This window comes from Haplochromis burtoni, unplaced genomic scaffold (genome assembly GCF_018398535.1).
Source record: "Haplochromis burtoni strain Fernald_Lab_line unplaced genomic scaffold, NCSU_Asbu1 Contig_85, whole genome shotgun sequence".
NCBI lineage: Eukaryota > Metazoa > Chordata > Actinopteri > Cichliformes > Cichlidae > Haplochromis > Haplochromis burtoni.
The window spans coordinates 1,350,354-1,369,494 of record NW_024582446.1 but is presented as its reverse complement, the minus strand read 5'-3'; the positions used below and the strand labels follow the sequence as shown (position 1 = coordinate 1,369,494).

The 19,141-nt window shown below is 38.5% G+C and overlaps 1 protein-coding gene across 1 annotated transcript in view; it reads left to right on the top strand.

The window, feature by feature from the left end:
- Positions 1–2,179: 2,179 nt before the first annotated feature.
- The window catches only part of pld1a (phospholipase D1a), a 30,661-nt gene continuing 13,699 nt past the window's right edge, over positions 2,180–19,141 (top strand). The window contains exons 1-10 of the mRNA XM_005926044.2: positions 2,180–2,366; positions 12,623–12,838; positions 14,850–15,019; positions 15,200–15,342; positions 15,958–16,069; positions 16,309–16,374; positions 16,850–16,908; positions 17,082–17,174; positions 17,927–18,079; positions 18,549–18,698. Coding sequence (XP_005926106.1) covers positions 12,655–12,838; positions 14,850–15,019; positions 15,200–15,342; positions 15,958–16,069; positions 16,309–16,374; positions 16,850–16,908; positions 17,082–17,174; positions 17,927–18,079; positions 18,549–18,698 — 1,130 coding nt within the window. The 5' untranslated portion in view covers positions 2,180–2,366; positions 12,623–12,654. The remainder of the gene's footprint in view (positions 2,367–12,622; positions 12,839–14,849; positions 15,020–15,199; positions 15,343–15,957; positions 16,070–16,308; positions 16,375–16,849; positions 16,909–17,081; positions 17,175–17,926; positions 18,080–18,548; positions 18,699–19,141) is intronic.

The window sequence follows — 19,141 nt, the reverse complement described above, 5'->3', positions numbered from 1 at the left end:
AAAAACGCAGGTAACACTAACAGAATAATTGATAACGATCTTGTGCATTTTCAGATTGCCATTAAAAATTTACCCCCTGATATGTTCAGTGCTGTATAAACATTCTCTAGTTTGGACAACAATGTACATTATACCATTTCCCACAACGAAATAACATCTATTTCTTCACTGAAATGTTCAGAATCTAAGAATACATGAATTTGAATAAACATGTGTTACTTTACAACAATCTCACCTACAAACCTACTTTGCAAAAACAATTTAAAGCTTATACTTAATTGCTACTTCTTAAATGGTTAAGAAAATAGATGGATAGATAAATAATATTTCTCATTTTACTATATTCAGTTAAATATAGGAAACAAGTAATTTGCAAACCATTGCATTCTGTCTTTATTTAAAAAGTAATTTAGAATTTTGGGTAGATGATCAATATACACTATGAATGGACTTCAAGTTGCCAAATCACATTTGTATAAGTTGCCTATTGGAACCAAAATGACCTCCAAACTTGTGGGGCTTGTCACAAAAAGCCCAACAACATAACTTAGCCTTCACCATAATTTCTGGGCACGTTCTGGCATCTCTGCTCTACTAACTAACAATGGAGAGTGTAAGTCAGCAGTATAAGAAATGCAGTGAGTGAATGTATGTGTGCAAACGCCCAAAAAGGTGGATGGAAGGCAGACCAATCACCACAATGCAGCTTTTCCGGCCCCGGCCCCACTGAACTGGTTGGTCTAAACTAATTACATGATTACTCTACTAGGGTAGGTTAGGATTGCCTCGATAAGAGTGAGAGGCTTATCACCATTTTTAATGACATATAATTAAGATATATCAGATTATTTTGCTTTTGTCTTAAGCAAAAGCAAAAATAAAATAGCAAAAATCACACCTTTGACTGGCAGCATAGTTCTGTTTTTCCTGCACTGATGAGATTCTCATGTTTCAATTGGTGTTATCTCTCTGCCCTTTGCTCAGTGCTTACCAGCTGACACCGTTTATGACCACTGAATTATGATGTGTGTGTGTTTAAGCGAGGAGACGAAGCCGGTTAGTTAGAAATGACTTGAGAAAGACTGATCTTGCTGTCGTTAGCTTTCGGGACAGCCGTGCTTTGAAGGTTTCCGGTATGTATCTGTCATCATTTGATATAGATGTGTGTACAGACCATTGGATGCGTGTGTTTACACATGCAAGTGCGTATTTGTACAATGGTTTAAAGCACAACTTTAGACATTTGTACTGCACAGTCAAACGTCGTGGTTTGGTGTGCCCATAACAACTGAAGTAATGCCAAATAACAGACTGACTCACTATTTACATGGACAAAATTGGATTGTTTCTAAGACAACACGAGTTAACAGCAAAACTGGTTGTATTACCTGTTATGTCATGTTTTTATTTTAGTGTCGGGATCGATTTAATTTCTCAGATGCGTTTCTTTTTAGTAGAGTTGAAAATGTGTGTTATTTATTTAGAAAAAGACAGTTCTCATCTATTTTTATTTGAAAATGAAGCACATTTAGCATCCTTCATGTGTCAAGTGCACGTGGTAAATGTGGTAAAGGTTTGTGGTTACATTTTTATCTGCAATGTTAACTGAGAAAGTGTTTCCAGGGTGTGGTCGATTTCAGGTTAAAGTCCTTATCAAACCCATAATATACACTCTCGATAACTACTGGCTTTACTCGGCCTGCACAGAGGTGCAGTACATCAATTATTCCACTAGATGGAAGAAGAGATCGCTTTCCTTTTAGTTTGAAGGCAAAACATACGGAGTATAATTTGTATTTATACACCAAGTTTAAGTGAAAACACAGCCAAATCAAATGCCTAACTATTTTTCTTTCTTTTTCTTCTTATTTTTAAATATTTAGTATAACACCCAAGTGACATGTGCAATGATACACAGAGAGATGAGCTATAAATAATGGAAAGCAAGAAAAATAAACAAATAACAGAGAATGAGTAAAAGTGAGAAGTGATGAGATAATAGGCAGAGTCAGTGTCAAAGAATTTCCCAAGTGTACTCCTCCTACTTCAGCACAAGTCCAGCACTATTTTTTATCCAATGAGAAAAGGCTATGGGAAGAGTCTCTTTTTGTGATTGGTCTAGAGTTTGTGTGACCCCTCCCTTCCTGAGGAGTTGGAGAGAGTTCACTGTTAGTTTTTTTTCCCCAGCCACACTTACAGAAGTGCAGACTAGAAGGAGCTGTCTGCTGTCGCCGCCGCCGCTGCTGCTGCTGTGCAATTCTTTGTCTGCTTAGGCGTCTTAGTTGCTTTAGTTTTGCCCAACATTGAGTAAAGCCAGGTGGATCAGACTAAGCAACATGTGGACTGCACGTCCACAGAAAGAGCAGGTTGGTAATGTGTCCCTCTGACTCTGTTTGTTTTTGTGTCTGCTCTGTTCTATTTGCGTCCAGGGGCTTTGGGAGATATGTGTCTGTGACACTCTTTGGTTTTGGGTTATCACTGGAATCATGGACAAGAAATGTACAGTGGATTATACTGGAGTACTGCTGAACAAGTTGGATTAGTTCTTTTTGAGCTGCAGCAGAGCAAATACGTGGTTAATGTGCATCACTGTTTCTGTTCCTTGTCACAAAATGATATATGCTGTACTAAGATTTAGTCACAAGTAAAGTGTAAAATGTAAAGAGTGGCTGCTATAGTGAGGTGTGAAGATGAATCTCCTGATCTTTTTGTTGTTTAATTTGTACCAGTGTAATGCTGTGACAAATAATGTTTTACCTGTTGCATAAGACTTCACAGGTGTGCGTGTGTGCATGTCTGTTTGTGTGTTGGCCTGATGTCCCCTTTCTCATGCCTTGTGGGAAAACTGGTTGCTGCAGCTGGAATGTCATGGGAAGACTGCAGATATTTTTTTCCTGCTGTTCGCCCATAGAAAACCAGCCCCCTCCCCTCTGCAGTTCTTCTGTTGTCTTTGCAACAGATATACTGGATACTGACCTCTGGCATTCAATGACCTCGATACTTTTTGTTGTGGTGCCAGCATTATTAAACAGTAAACTTTATTACTGTTATTCCTGCCTGAGGCTTTAAATGCATGCGTTTAAGTTTATCGACCTAAGTCTATGTGTCTTCTTGCTGTGCTTGCTGTGTGATGTATTTGTTATTAAATATTTGTTGGACAGTAAGAAAAATACTGAGCTGACGATTTCTTGGGTATGATCTTTGCTATAACCACCCACCATTCTTTTAAAGTCAAAAAGTAGCATAATAAGTTTTGCATCATTGCAGTTTGCTGCTTAGAAGAGACAGAGGGGATCAGTGTTGTTAGCAAGGTTCTCAGATTTAGTACTACAAATTAAATCCAGATGTGAACTTCTGGCTTGTGTAATGCCAGACAATGTGCCACCATCAAATATTCTTTTGGGCTTTCCAACTACGATTTAAAATATATCTCTATGTATAATTAAAGCATTATAGAATATATTCTTTTCAAATTCTCACAGTTTTTCATTGACTTTTCAGGAGCAAGTCTGTAGACGAGCTATTTCAATGTATTTGAAATGAACCAGGAGACCAACCTGTCGCTGCTGTTCTCCACGATGTACATTTCCCCGCGTTCACTGGGCCATTTGACACTCATACTACATCATACAGTACAACACATCTGCACCTAAGATGTTTGCATTCATATTGTGTCTATTTTTGAACATAGTGCTTCCTTTCTAAAGCACTAAATTATATTTTGCATTCACCAACCCTTCAATTCAAGAACTTAGAGATCCTCTATACTTTTTTCCTACCACTGTAATCATGAGTCACTTCAGTGGTCTGGCGCAAGTTAAACTTTAGTAGTTTCCAGCCTCGGACTTGGCCACACTGGTCGAGCCGAATCAGGCTTGGCTGAAACAGAGAGAGGGAGCAGTTCTCTCACTCCCTCAGTACAATGATGCCTTGTGTTACCATCAGCCGAACGACACTCTGGCAATGATGACGATTGCTCGCTCTCTTTTTCTGGCATCTACTGTATGTCTTGCTTTCTCTGCCGCTCTGACCATCCCAATCCCCCTATCCATGGTGTGAAGGATTAGATAATAGGCAGCTTTAGTGTGGGCAGAGAAAAAGAGGTGTCACAGACCTCTCTCATTGCTTCCCTCCCTCCCTTCTTCTCTCTATCTTTGTACCATCTGTGCCACGAGGAGCTTGGCACTGCTCAGTCTATAAATGCCAAGCTACATTTATGTTACCTTTGTTGCGCTGCTATATACGTACCATGGCGTGTGACTTGTAGTCTCTAATGCAAAAATGCCGTTTACATGCATTGTATATTTAAAAAAGTTTCAGTCAATCACTGTGTTTGCCACAGCACTTCATAAATGTCAGACTGGCTATCGCACAGGAATCTAGGATAGATGGTACATTTCACAAACTACCTATTTTTCCTCACACTTAATGGATAATCCGTGACAGCACCTCTGCTGAGGTTGACATGTTCAGTCCGCCTCCAGTGTTCCTTTCAATGATTTGACACTTTAAAACATGTATTGCAAGCGGATTTATTATAGAGGGAGAAAAGTAGGAGTACTGGATGCCAATGTAAGGTGGACAAATATGCTGAGGTCAACTGGTAGAAATGCGTTTTTAAGTAGTGCTTCTGGATTCAAGAAGCAGCTCTGAAAATGATAATTTTTTTATCAACACATATATGCAGACATCAGAGTCCGTTTTAGAGGTGATTAAGAAATGTTTTTACAGTAAAATTGTAAATAAGCAGTGATGATCGTAGTCATAGAGTTTGTTATTGTGTCAAAAACATATAATCAGCGTGTGTCATATGTCATATCTTAGTCTGCCTGAGAAGGTGATTTCCCACAATCTCCAATCTGTTTGAGGCTAGATAATATACTGATGTTTTTATACTGATTACTTTATTTCTTTATCGTAATCTACAAAACAATAATCTGTTTTCTACCACAATGCAATGGCACAGACCATAAACGGGAAATCTGTCTAAACAAAAGGTTGAATAGCAACTTTTATTCATTTTTAATTCCATGTTGCTCAGAAATCTTCATAAATACAACAAAAATGTGCAAAAAATTATATCATGATGATATTAATCTTTTTTTATAATTTGGTAGACATTAGATGAACGTGTTTTTGCATGACATTTTTGGTTTTTGTGCAAAAAGACAGGATGCATCGATTGCACTGAGCGTAATTAGTGAATGTATCAGAGAGAAGTGGGGCGCTGTATTTTTGTCTTTTGATGTGTTTAGCAGTTTCTGGTATGAACTGTGTATGTGGCTGCCCTGAAAACACAGTGTAATGGCTTTATATTGTCTTTGCTTGACTTATAATGTAAACAAAAGTGCAGTTAAGAGTCACTAATGCAAGTACCGTACGCTGTTGAAGGTTTAAAGTTTAATGAGCTATTATTAAAGCATCTTTTTGCTTCTTCAAAGCTGTTAGACACCTTAAAAGGTGATGACTTTGAGATACAATGGAGAAGTGAAAACACAAGATTTTAGAACTGGTGCGTGAAATCTCCTTTGATGGTTTAAAAAATGTTTGTGTTGCATATCTAAGTCCCTTTTGCCAACAGGATGCCCTGAAGCAGCAGAATATTTTCCTTTTAGCATATTTGAACAGACGGCTCTGTTCAAAATATTTAGGTTTTGGTTTAAGCTTCATGCCGAGAACACAACCCATTTCCCAGAAGTAACCACTGCAGTGTGAGCTCCCATCCAAAACAGCACGTTGCTGTGTAAATTAGAATCATGTTTCCAGATGTGAGACACCTTAGAAAATAAGGTCTCACTGCTTTCTGTTTCTTTTATAAGAACTTATGCACTGTATAGACCTCAAAATCTGAAAAGGGCACTCAACACGATTTGCTCGAAAGTATCTTATTTGTAGTTATATGCAAAAGGCAAGTATCTATGTTGATTTGTCTTTCCGCAAAATATTAGGAGTGAGCCAAACTTTTAGCTGCAAAATATACAAAATATATACTTCTTGGCTGAACTTGATTTGGGACACCAGCAGCCACAGAACTGATATGGGATGCAGATATATATTTTTTTTCTGGTTGCAGATACACGTCCGCTGTGACCTTGTCTTCTTTCCCATGTGTCTCTCGTGGGTCGTTGCACTGTTACAGGAACAGGGCTGCTAGAGGCTCTGGTGCAAAGACGCTCATAAATATCTCATTTTTGCTTGTTATAAAACCACAGAGAGAAGTAAGTCATAGGTTTGTATATTTGAGCAAACTTTATGGGACCAAATTAGGGATTGTAAATGCAACGTGTGCACACAGTAGAGAAAAATGAACCATTGTTGCTCTGTGAATGAATCAATAGCACAGTATTGATAATGGATTAAATAGTTAACTATTAGTACCACTTTCTCATAACACTCTTTCAGTTTGTAGCTTATCGATTTATTAATTTTAATAAATTATTAATCTAACTATTACGGTACTTATTGAACAGGAATCTTTTGCCGCTGGCCATTTAGCTTGGATTATCAGAACCATGCGTTGTCTTGGCTGCCTTTTAGCTAGAGTAGTAACCTCTCCAAGTCTCAGCTTGAAATTGGTCATTAGACGTGGCGGCGTTGGTAGTGTTGGATAGAGGCACTTATAAAAAGGCAAACTGTCATGCATGTAACACCTCTGTGGATCATTACGACTGACTCGAGTGTGGCATCATATCTCTAACAACAAGTGTATTTTCCCCCAAAAATGTCCAATTATTTATTTCACACAACTGGGAAGAATTTTGCTATATGTTGGTTTAGATGCTCTGCAGCCCTTTTCCAGAAGGTGAGAAAAATTCTTCATTGGAGAACTTTATCTGACGAACAAAGTATTACAGACCAAGCAAGCTGTAGCTGACAATCCCACATAGCAGACGGGTCTGGCCTGGATCTGATGTCAAGCCGGCACTGCTGGCTGACTGGTGTCATGGTAAGTGGTATGTCATCCAGATATGGCCAGGTCTCGCAATGATGGCACTGTTTATGTGATGGCATGCCACATCTGGCCCGATTGTGGTTTGGTTTTTGTGGCCCAGGCTAATTGAAAACAAGTCTGGCCCGGATCTGGCATCAAGTTGGCACCTCTGACAGATCCAGGCCATACCAATTTTGCTATGTGGGATATACACGTATATCACAAAATCTTTAGTTAAAAATTACTTTAAATTTCACATCCCCAGTAATGGATTTAGCCCTTTTTAGAATGCAAGACAGCTGATTCCCGCATGGCAAGTAAAGCGATATGTATTTAATGACTTTGTGTCACATGGTGAGAGATCAAATTTCCCATGTGTCTCATTGAAAAGATTGATGAGCGGCAACTTTACTTGCAATTCCTCTTTTTTTTCTGACTCTATGACACACTCCTACTAATTGACATTTAAGAGGGATGCTAGCACACGATGGGAGAGGCGGGTGCACTTCTGTTGATATTTATATATAAGCAGCTCTAGCTGCTCAAGCTATCACCATGACAACAGGACAGGAAGCAGGAAGTTGGCATTTTTTTTATTACAATGGAGTAGAGAGATAACTCTCAGGTTGCATATTGTAGACACAGATAACACAGACTGTGCTTTTTACATCTCAGTCTACACACACACTTTTTGACATTCTTGTTAACCTCTCTGTGGGTCAAGGTTTTTGGGAGGTCATGGACATTCTCAGAGCAGGAAATACAGCTATAGGCAGCATAAAATATTTAATCATAAAAAAGTACTACTTTCTAACAGATATACAGTGCCGTGAAAAAGGTATTTGCCCCTTCCTGATTCATTTGTTTTGTACATTTCCCACACTTAAAGTTTTGTGATGAAACAAATTTTAATGTTAAACAAAGATAACCCAGTAAATGTAGTTTGTCTCTCAAATTGAATAGCTGGTTGTGCCATTCCTGGTAGCAAGAAGTACGGTCATAAATTTTTGTGACTGGCAATGACTCCTCCACCTCACAGTTGAGGAATTTTGGCCTCTCTTCTTGACAGAAATGCTTTAATTTATCCCCGCTGGTTTATGAGTGTGAATGTGCTGTGTAATCAGATTTAAGTCTGGTTTTTGACTAGGCCATTCCAAAACCTTTATTTTCTTTTTCCTTCCTGGTGTATTTAGGACTATTATTCTGCAGTATAACCCAAGTATGCTATAGCTTCGGGGCATGAACCGACGGCTGGACATTCTCCTTCAGGATTTTCTGATAGAGAGCAGAATTCGTGGTTAGTCAATTATGGCAATTCGTGACCTACAGGATGAGTCATTGATGCACTCTTGGAATAATTTTGGTTGGCCAGCCTTTCCTGGGAAGGTTCATTATTGTTCATAGTTTTGTCCATTTGTTGGTGTTGATCTTTTAGCATACTACATTTGGTCAGACAAGTTGTATATAAGTAATTTCTTAATTCAACAGGACTGACAGTAACTATAGCTGGATGTGGTTAGTGAAACTGAACCTAGCTTTCCAAAAAATGTGGTTAATTCATGATTTAACACAGGGAGCAATTACTTTTTAACAAGGAATTTTATTGTGTTTACAATAATCGTGAAACAGTGGGCACAGTTTACACTATACACTTATCTATAGTCGATGCTTTGTAGATGTAAAACCATTCATGTCGGTGGGCTATTTCTCATTCCACACTGTTGCTTTGTGCAGAATGAAGCCATGCAAAGTGAGCTTTTTATAGCCAGTGCTGACTCAGTTAACATGCTTTGCGTAGTAATGTGCGTTCAAATGAATATTGGGGCTATGTGTGTCAAGATACTGGGTCTGTGATTCAGTGCTGTGTTTTTTGATTAGTCTGTATTCTTTGAGTTAGTGTTATTCATGGGTTTGGTTCTTCTTATTGTTCTCTCTGTGTGTTATATCCTTAGTTTCTAGTCTTTAGGTTTCTGTTACGAAGCCTTCCCGTGTTCCACGTTTAATGTCATCTATGTTTGTGCATCTCCTGTGTCTCTCCAGTCATTCGTATCTCCAGGCCTCAGTGTCAAGTCTGTGTCTTTGTGAATGTCCCTTGTTTCCTGTTTGATTTTGACAATCTTGCGTCCTATGTGTTTTCAGTTTTGCCTTCTCCCGGCCTCTCCCGGATTACTCCCAGCTGTGCTCTCCTCCTGTGTCTCATTCCTTCATTATCTCTCTGTGTATTTAAGCCCTTTGTCTTCCTCTTTTTGTTGCTGGATCGTCTGTGTGTGATTCTCACCGCAGTTCTCCATGTTCCACTTCTCCAAGCCCCAGGTTCTCAGGTCTTTAGTTTCTTTATACTTGTTTGTAGTTTTTTTTAGCTTAGTCATTCTCTCCTTTGCTTTTGTTTGTATTTTGCTTGGCTGTAATAAAGGCTCACTTTAAGTCCATCACTTTCTGCGTCAGCATTTGGGTCCACACTCTCTCTCCACTCCACACATCTGTCACAGCAGACGTGACAATGTGACAGTCAATGAAAATTTAAGTAGCTATAATAGTAACCAAACTGAACCAAATCAAGCCCAAATATCAAAGAAATTATTTTAAATAGGAAACTAATCAAAACTCATTCATTCACTTTTATGAATAAATGGAGCAAATAAAAGTTCACAAGGACAACAGAAGCCAAGCAGACAAACAGTCACTTTAGGCAGTTGGTGACTCTTTTGATGCTTCGAGCATGTTGGATCTTGTTCTCTGGAGTGGGAATGTTTACTGTCATCTCTTTATCTCTTAGCGTACGTGCTCGTGTCATTTTAAGTAGTTTTTGCTCTGGAAGAATTTGGTGCTAGTCAGAAGAAAGTCAGAAGATCATTTCCTCTTTCAAACTTGACCACATAGGTGTCAGCCTAATGCTAAACTGCAGTTAATTGTGGGAAATTAAAAAGACGCATACACAGTTTCTTTCTTTCTTTTTTTTTTTTTTTTTTTAATGAAATGCAGGAAGTGGTTTCATTTTTTCTCACATGCTCTAAAGAACCAGTTGACGTTATTCTGTTTCTCTGGGCGTGTGTGTTTTGAGTGTTGTTACCAACACTGCTGAATCATGAAAAACCATAGGCAAAACAGATTCTGTCCTATTTTCTTCTGTTTGAACTTTTATTTTTATTGTTTTTCAGTCATTGTTGTTTAACTGCTGTCTCTCGAAACTTTGTTTCTGTAAAACCAAATCAGGTTTTCTGTCTGGATGTTTTTTCAGATTAATGATGACTTTTTACCTGCCCTTAATCAAAAAAATCAAAATGTCAACACATTTTCTTGTCTTTTTTATGGCAGGGGCATCTGTTTTCTGAAACTATCAGGCCTTCTTACAAAGCTCTTGAGCAAACCGTATCACATTCTAGTGAAGATCATTTTTAAAAACAACTAAATACTTTTGTTTCTATCTAGAAATATAAAGGAAGATATTTTATACCTTAAGAGCAAATATTGGATTTACAGTGAAGCAAAGTGTAGCAAAAGTGAGAAATAATGTTTGTGATGGGTTTAGCAGGTTTTGGTGTCTCAATAATTGTTTGGTACACAAAACTGTGTCAGAACTCTCTGTGTTGAGGTAAAGTTGAAAGTAAAAGAGAGACCTGAGCACAATATCTACATAATTATTAGTCTAAACTAATTATTAGTCTTTAATACTATTCTATACTATATTTTTATAGTCTACCAAAACCTACCTGTTTTTGAACTGCACTGCCTTTGACTTCAGCAGATTCTGAGCTTTTGTATATTTATCACAAAAAACATTAATTTCCACAAATTTTTACATAAAAATCTGGTTTGCCTGCTTTTGATAATTCAGTGTATTTTGTTTTGCTTTATTTCAGAAACATTTTATTAGAAAATATTTTTTGTAGCCCATTCAGTGAATTAAATATTTTTTTTTCTGTGCAGAGTAGTGTGCAAGTGTGTCATATATGACCAATATATGATAAGTGACCAATAATTTAGAAATATGAGCATATTTTCTGATTTTGATAGAATGAAAGGCATCAGCTGATTTTTTTTTTTTTCATTTGATGACTGTGTCTGATTCAAAGTTGATTTCTACTCACAAGGTCTCTGAAGTCACAAACCACAACATGACTACACATGTTTTATTTCGCATGAATCTTTTAAAGGAGTAGTTTAGGGAGTGGAAGGGTGTTTTTTTGGTTTTTTTTTCTACATTAACTTATTGGTCCCATTGAACTAATTCAGGCAGAACTTTACAAGTGATTTCCTTAATAGGACCTGGCGTCCACATATGTGGACATCACATTTTGGGTTATTTAGATCAAAATACAAAATTTTGCTCTACAAGGGCCTGATATCCACTTATATCACTATACTGCTACTGTTCTATCAAATTTTTAAACGAATATCCTCATATGTGGCTCTTATTTTTCTTAAAAACAAAAATAAGGTAAAAAAAAAATCTGGTAATTCTTTGTTTTAACATTCATCGGGCCCCAATATGCCCAAATATCAAAGAGAAATTAAATGCATGCTGTGGAAGAGTTCTGGTCTTAGGAGGTTAAAGAAAAAAACAATAGTAGTTTAAGTGCTATACCCCGTCCTGAAAAAAAAAACAAACATTCAAAATACACAATCTTATTACTGTATTGCTGAAAAATTAGGTCATTTGTTGTGCACATGTTTCATTAAAATATAAAAACTAAATTTTTTTATAGTCTCCAGGAGTAGTGACCAGCAGGTGACCAGCAGGTTGTATAATAAACAGATGGAGAAACATCGCAAATGTTGACTCTTCCAAAAAGGTCATTAGAGGTGACTAAATAGTGCTGTGAGTAGGACTGCACATACAGTAAAAGTATAGATATGGTATTGTGCAGAAGTCTGCCTCTCATTTCTTTGTGTTTCTTTATATTTATATATTTTTAATTGTATCGTTTGGCACTTTATATAGAATAGAAGAGTATTTCTGCAGCAAAAATGTGATTCCCAAAGAGATATAAGCCATGTCAGTCATATAACACTGCATGTGTGATGTGTTCTTAAAATATCTAGGAAACTGGACGGGTGGAGGACAAATGAAGTGACAGACAATGAAAAAATTCTCTAGCAGATTAAGAGTATGTGAAAATCATGTCTTTAAGAAAAAGGAACCTCTGACCCCTCAGTTGTTCACTGAAAGCTCATTGGAAAGGGTTAGGTATGAAGGGCTTAGAAGAGGCTGGTGTATGCCAAATAACACAAGAACTGCACTGAAAATTAGTGGACACAGGTCTTATAGAGTGAGTCTAAATAATGATTTATTATCATTATTTTATTTAGAGGAGTTCAGGAGAGAAGTGAACAGTAAATGTCTACCTGCGGTGCTCAAAAGCTGACTGACACTGACACTAAGATACATTGGTGTTCGCTTGGACATGATTTACGCTTCTTCTAAAGCTTAGCTGTTGGTAAATAAGAATACATTTATTTACCTTTCTGTTGATTTTCAGCACAAGCTGAAATACACATTTACATTATATGTGTCTGTTTTGGGGCATATTTGTTAAAGAGTTTGTATTCCTTGCAGTTCTTATCTGATTCACATGATAAAAAGGAAAGTCACAGTAAGGTCACTGGAAGATTAAATGTCACAAGACTGTCCTGCTCTGTGGGAGTACATATACTCTCAGGAAATGGTCATACATCTGATCTCTCTTCTAGGTGTGCCCTGCTCCAGGGTCTGACTGCTAAGCATGAGGAGTAAGGCTCAGACTGCTACCAGTAACCTCAACCTGGTGAACTCTGTAGATTCTGACAGCAGAGCGGCTCAAGACATACACGACGGTATTAAGATGGCAGATCTGGTGGAAAGCCTGGATACCCGAGAGCTGGACATAGGGGAGGGAGAAGATGTGGATTATGATGGAAACAACATAGGTAAGTTTATGGAAATGAGGAAATATATGTGCTTACCTACTGTAATTACTTATTATGTACCTGTTGCTCTCAAAATTTACAGTATTACAATAATTTCTTGTAAAGAAATCTCAAAAGCAAGAAGAAAATATTGACATAACCTACTAATTGTGGGCTCAGATAGTCTGATGGACACTCAGCAAATGTGGGGTAGGTGGTGTTAGATGAGAATGTAGCTAGACAGCATAGAATGGTAGTCTGTAGGATGACTCTGGAAATCAAGTAGAGGAAGCGAATGAAGTGCTAGCTAAAGTGTTGAGGGAAGCTCAAAAGAAGGTGTTTGTTGTATCCTCAGAAAACCAGGAGACTTGGTGGTGGAATGAGGAAGTACAGGAAAAAGTTCAAAGTATGCTAAGAAAAAGTGGGTCAGGGAGATAAAGAACGTAGACACAGGTACTGGCAGTACAACAGAGAGAGAGAGAGGTGGCAGAGGCTGGTTGATATTACTTGTATTTGAAGTACTAAGAAAAATAAGGAAGCACAAATGTTTGTATCAATTGGCTGTGTCAAAGAGATTGGAAAGGATGTGCAGCAGGTTAGGATGATTAAGGTCACTAATGAGTGAAGAGTGTGTTGAGAAGAGGTATGGAGGTATGGAAAGGTATAGGAGAGAGGGCACTGGACTTTTTAGCCAGATTGTTTACCACAGAGTGAGAGGAAGAAGTGTACTGATACAGATTTTCAAAAACAAGGGTGCCGTGCTGAGCTGTGGCAACTACAGAGGGATAAAGTTGATGAAGCTAGGTTAAGAATAGAGGATTATGGGTTCATGCAAAGAGACCACTACATATGCAATATTTATTTTATATGGAGAGTTGATGGAGAGGTACAGAGAAGGGTCAAAGGAGTTGCTCTGTGTCTTTGTGGATCCACAGAAAATATATGATAGGGTGCCAAGAGAAGAACTGTGGCAAATAGCAGATACTGTAGGAGTCGGGAGAGGAAGAGAAGTATTTGAGGGTGATGCAGGATCTGTATGGGGACACCGAGGTCAGATGTGCGGTATGAGTGATAGATAGGTTCATGGTGGAGGTGCGATTACACAAGGAGACAGTTCTGAGACATTTCTTCCTACATTATTCATAATTTCCTTAATAAATTATTCAGATTCTGATTCTTTGCAGGGGGGTGAAAAGGTTGACAGCCAGGTCAGGCAGGTGATGTTTGCAGACAATAATGTGATCTGTAGCAAGCAGGTGGAAGAGAGCCTGGAGAGGTGGAAGTATGCTCTGGAGGGAAGAGAAATAAAGTCAGTCAAGCAAAACGTGTGTGAACGAAAAGGAGACAGGTGTAACAGTGACATGAAGGAAGAAAGTCAGAGCGGCAGGGTTGAGATGTGGAGTAGAAGGATAGTGGCTATAATGGATGATGGATGTTGAATATGGAGCTGCTGAAGTGAACAATCATGGTTGTAGTGAAGGAGGATATGGAGCTGACTGGTATGACAGAAGAAGCTGTGATAACCCTTAAGTGAGCTGAAGAGGAGGAAGACCTAGCAAAGTAGCAGAGTTCAAAAGCAAGTGGTCAAGTCAGTTACCTCACTATTAAAGGTTATTAGTCTTAACTTGTCAGAATATGAGCTTAAACATACACGTGCAAAAAAAAAGTCTGTAACGATCCTGTTCTCAAGACCTCTACTAATTTAATGACCGTCAAACTAATTCAAAGTGGGATCACATTGTATTAACATAATTCAATTAGTCAAAAAAGCAACTTACTACATGGAGGCTCCAAACCACTATCTAACGGTGCCAGCACATGAGGGTGGATGGTTGCACTTTTGAAGTCTTGCAAACTTTACCAGAAAATATACGGTAACATTTGCCCTAACACTGCAAACTCGCGAACTACAACGGTCTTGAACAAAGGCTGAGTTTTCACTGATGCATCCTACTCGCTCCTACAGCCTGAGCAACTCCTACATGTACAAGCAGAAAGATCACACTAAACACCCGCCTCGTCTCTGTCCCAGGGGACTGTCGTATCCCATTTTCAGCAGTGTATGCCACAGTGGGCTTTAAAGAAGCCAATGCAAAAGTGTACCTCCCCACTGTACCCATTACTGCCCGAATCCTGGAGGTGGAGAGGTTCACCACTGCACAGGACCGCTTCAATGCGTCACACCAAAGGAGTGTCAACAAGGTACTGCACACACCTCTCTATAAACTATATGGTCCTGATTGTTGCGCTTGCTGTTTACTTATGCCACAGATTTTTCCATTGTATCGATTGTTTTTCTTTTTTATTAAATGTTGAACATTTTTAATGTTATTGATGACATTACCATGATTACAGGTGTTAAGCATGTGCATGTTTCTGTAGTCTCTGCCAGCAGTTTTTAAGATTGAGCTGAAACATGGGGAATTTACCTGGGTGGTTAAGAGGAAGGAGAAGCATTTCATGGAGCTGCACAGAGAGCTGAGGACGTACAAAACCTTCATGAGGATACCACTGCCATCACGCAGGTTGGCACGCAATCTATACAGTAAAAGATAAATTTGCAGTCTGACATGGACCTAAGTGCTTGTTTTACCTTAAGCTTTTTGTCCTTAAATGGGAGATATATGTCCATGATGTGACAAAAGTATACTTACCCAAATGCATAGACACAATTGTCATACTAGTATATTTAATAGATCAAGAGAGTATTGTATTTACTTTATGTAGATGATATAATCAGCACTTTTCTTCTCATAAGCACAGATGTAAAAACAACAAATTTATTGCCAGCAGGGAGATGTTTTTTTTTTTAGCTTGAATGCTAAGTGTTGACATACTGTCCTTCAGTGCAACTGAAATTTATGAACTTTTCACATTCACGTTTTTGGTGCAGTCTATTATAATCATAGATTCTTTTTTGGAGTAAACAATAGGCTGAAAATTCAGTGAACACTTTTACTCCCTTTGGTATTCTGTGAAGTCTGACACACCTGTGAAATATACAGATTTTTTATTTCTGATCCGCCACTTAAACAGTGTTTTTAAAGCTCTGGACCTTTGTTCTTTCTTCTATCTTATACTTTAAGGACCAAGGATATTCTGTCTTTAAAGTATTACATTTCCCACATTCTGTTTTTCAGCCACACAGTGAGGAGAAAGACGGTGAGGAAGAGTGAAGTGAGAGAGATGCCCTCCCTGCCAAGGGGAGGAGGAGAGGAGCTAGTGCGAGATGAGCAGGTCTCCAGCAGGAAGGTATGTTGGAGCGCTGTCTTTGTCCTCTTTGGCCTTGTTTTCAGGGCCATGAAATTGATTCTTGTGATATTTCAACTTTATTGCAGGGAGCTCTCCTGGCACTCACTTGTTGCCATGGCACTTAACTCCTTGCCAGCAAATCTATCCTCTAAACTACTGTTTCACATTGTTTTGCACATCTCGGTGTTTATATGCATGGGCTTTGTCAGTGTCCAAATATAGTGTTTGTGTTCCCACAGAGACAGCTAGAAGACTATTTGAACAAGCTGCTGAGGATGGCCATGTACCGAAAATATCACCATACTGTGAGTAAATACAAAACACTCCAAAGGGTCACACTTAAACATAATGTTATACCACTTGTGTTTATGCCTCATTTCTATTAGCCACTATAGATAATGTACAATAAAAGCAAATAATTATTAGTCTTTTTCTACATGTTTTAATTCAGTACCTTTATTGTGGAATTTGGCAAAGCCTCAAGTTGTTCTGTTTTCCTTTTTTCTTATAAAGTGAAGGGAAATTGTCTTTATGCTGTGCCTCTTCTTAAATAACTCCTTCATACTTAAAACATATTTTAGGCAGAAAACTTGCTGTTATGCATTTAAAGTTATTATGAGAGATGACAACACACAATTTAAGATGAGTCATATTAACTCTACGTATGTGGACTAACAGTTTCTAGTTCCCATGATGATATATTACACAATGAGTGGTGTGTCTGTCTATACAAGAATCATTATGTGAAGTCTCTTGTTTGTGCTTGCCCTCTTTACACAGATGGAGTTCATTGACGTCAGCCAGATGAGTTTCATTCATGACTTAGGGCCCAAAGGACTGTGAGCATTTTCTTAGTGCCTATATCTCTGGGGATCAGGGTCAGATATCCCATGTCAAAGTTGTTCTTTCCTTAGGTGTATTTATTTTAAACTTGCAATCTTCTTTTACACTCTTCTTAAGCCCCATGATGCAGTTTTTGGAAAATATTCACCAGTTATTCTCCCTCCTCCAGGGAAGGGATGATTTATAAACGCTCAGGCGGACATCGTATCCCTGGAATGAACTGCTGTGGTCAGAGCCAGGCCTGCTATCGCTGGTCCAAACGGTGTGTGAATGTTGCAGTTTTTCTCCAGCTATCTCTGTCTGTCCAATTTATTTCTCTCTGTGCATCTTCTAGTCAATCCCACTGCTTTAGCTGCAGTGTTAACTAGTTATTTTTTTTCTTGTAATTAAGCTGTCTAAGCCAGCAGTTTAAATATACTGTGCAGTTTATTTTGGAAGGCGAGAAACATGGTGACATGTAGGAGTTGCTCAGGCTGTTGATCAACTCCTGAATGTCTTATGGTAAACACAAGAAGGAGGATTTCTTGAACATTCATTCTCAAATTTCTGGCAGGGAGCTGTCAGAGTGTGGGTGTCAAAGAATAGTGAACATCTATTACACAACTGTGCATTACACATTTACAAACATAATAATTGTGACATCTTAATAGGCGGTCATTTTTGCTGTCATGCAACATTTTTCATTTTTTCTATATTTATAAGAAAGTCTCAGTCGGACGGCAGTGGTATTCACTCACATCTGACTTTGTCTTTCTCTTCCACTTTACATCATCCAAATTACGATGTGATCAGTTTATGTTGTTATTATTTCTTTAAACACAACACAAAAATAATCCCACTCGTTTGAAACGCTCAGCCCGTCCACCTACATCCTCATGATGATTTTCTTCCTACACCCTTTCCTCCAAACGAGAAACATAAGAAATGGTCCACAGCAGTCAGCAGAAAGCTGCAAAACTTTACATCTACACAGACGTCATTAATGTTGCGACGACCACTTTGTGTGTGTTGTAGCTGGCTTGTGGTGAAAGACTCATTCTTGCTGTACATGAAGCCAGACACGGGAGCCATCTCCTTCGTCTTGCTGGTGGATAAAGAGTTCACCATCAAGATGGACTCCAAAGACACGGAGACCAAACACGGAGTCCGGATTGATAGCCTCTCCAGGTGTGTGTGTGGGTATTTGTGTTTGTCATGGTTGAACAGTTGATCTTTGCAGCAGATTACCCAGAGAGTGATCATATACTAGTGCTTAACTATCTAGATACAAGTTAAACAGTGAATCCCCTCTGAGACGTTCTCAAGATAAAATCAGTGTGATGAATAATACCTGGACCAGAAGATGAACTCTTCATCAGATCTTAGCAAAAAGAAAAATATTAACCAAAACAATCATGGGTGGGCCCAAAAACCACAAATCCAAGACTCTTAATCAGTGCTGCTTTTATTTTAGGAATTACTGACTAGGTCTCATATATCTCAGAAAGACAACAGATACCTCTGCCTTGATCAGCTAATGTGCATTTATATACATATGAAACGATACGACTACCTCGCTCTCACGTAGGCTTTAGACTATATGTATAATCTTGTTTTCCTCTGGTTATGTTTGTATCTATAAATATCCCACCGGCAGGACCCTCGTGTTTAAGTGCAGCAGTTACAGACACGCACGCTGGTGGGGTCAGAGCATTGAAAGCTTCGTGAGGAATCATGGGAAGGCTTTCCTCCGAGATCACCGCTTTGGATCTTTTGCACAAGAACAGGAAAACATCCCTGCCAAATGGTAACTACACTGGGAGAGAACACAGCTGGCTGCGCTTGTTTTGTCGGGAAGTTTGTGTGGGATTAGAAATGCTTAATTCCAACAATGTTTGCATCAGTTTCAAACTGAAACATTTGTTTCTGTGGAACGGACAAATGCAATGTTATACATTTAAGATGTGTTGTATCTATTATACTTATTGGATTTGGAAAAATACAACTGTAACCAAATGTGTTATTTAGAAAAATGATTTATGGCTTCTTATTACAAGAAACCTACACATTCTGGGGAAAGATGCAGTAAATCAAAAAGAAAAACTCAAATTGGGCAAATCTTCAGGACATATTCTATTTGTTAGTGTTTCACTGGTAACTATGGAAATGTATTGGACTCTCTCTCTTCTGGCTGTGCTGTTCTTTATCTGCATTCTCTCCCCCTCAGCTGGCACTTTCTGCGAGACTGAA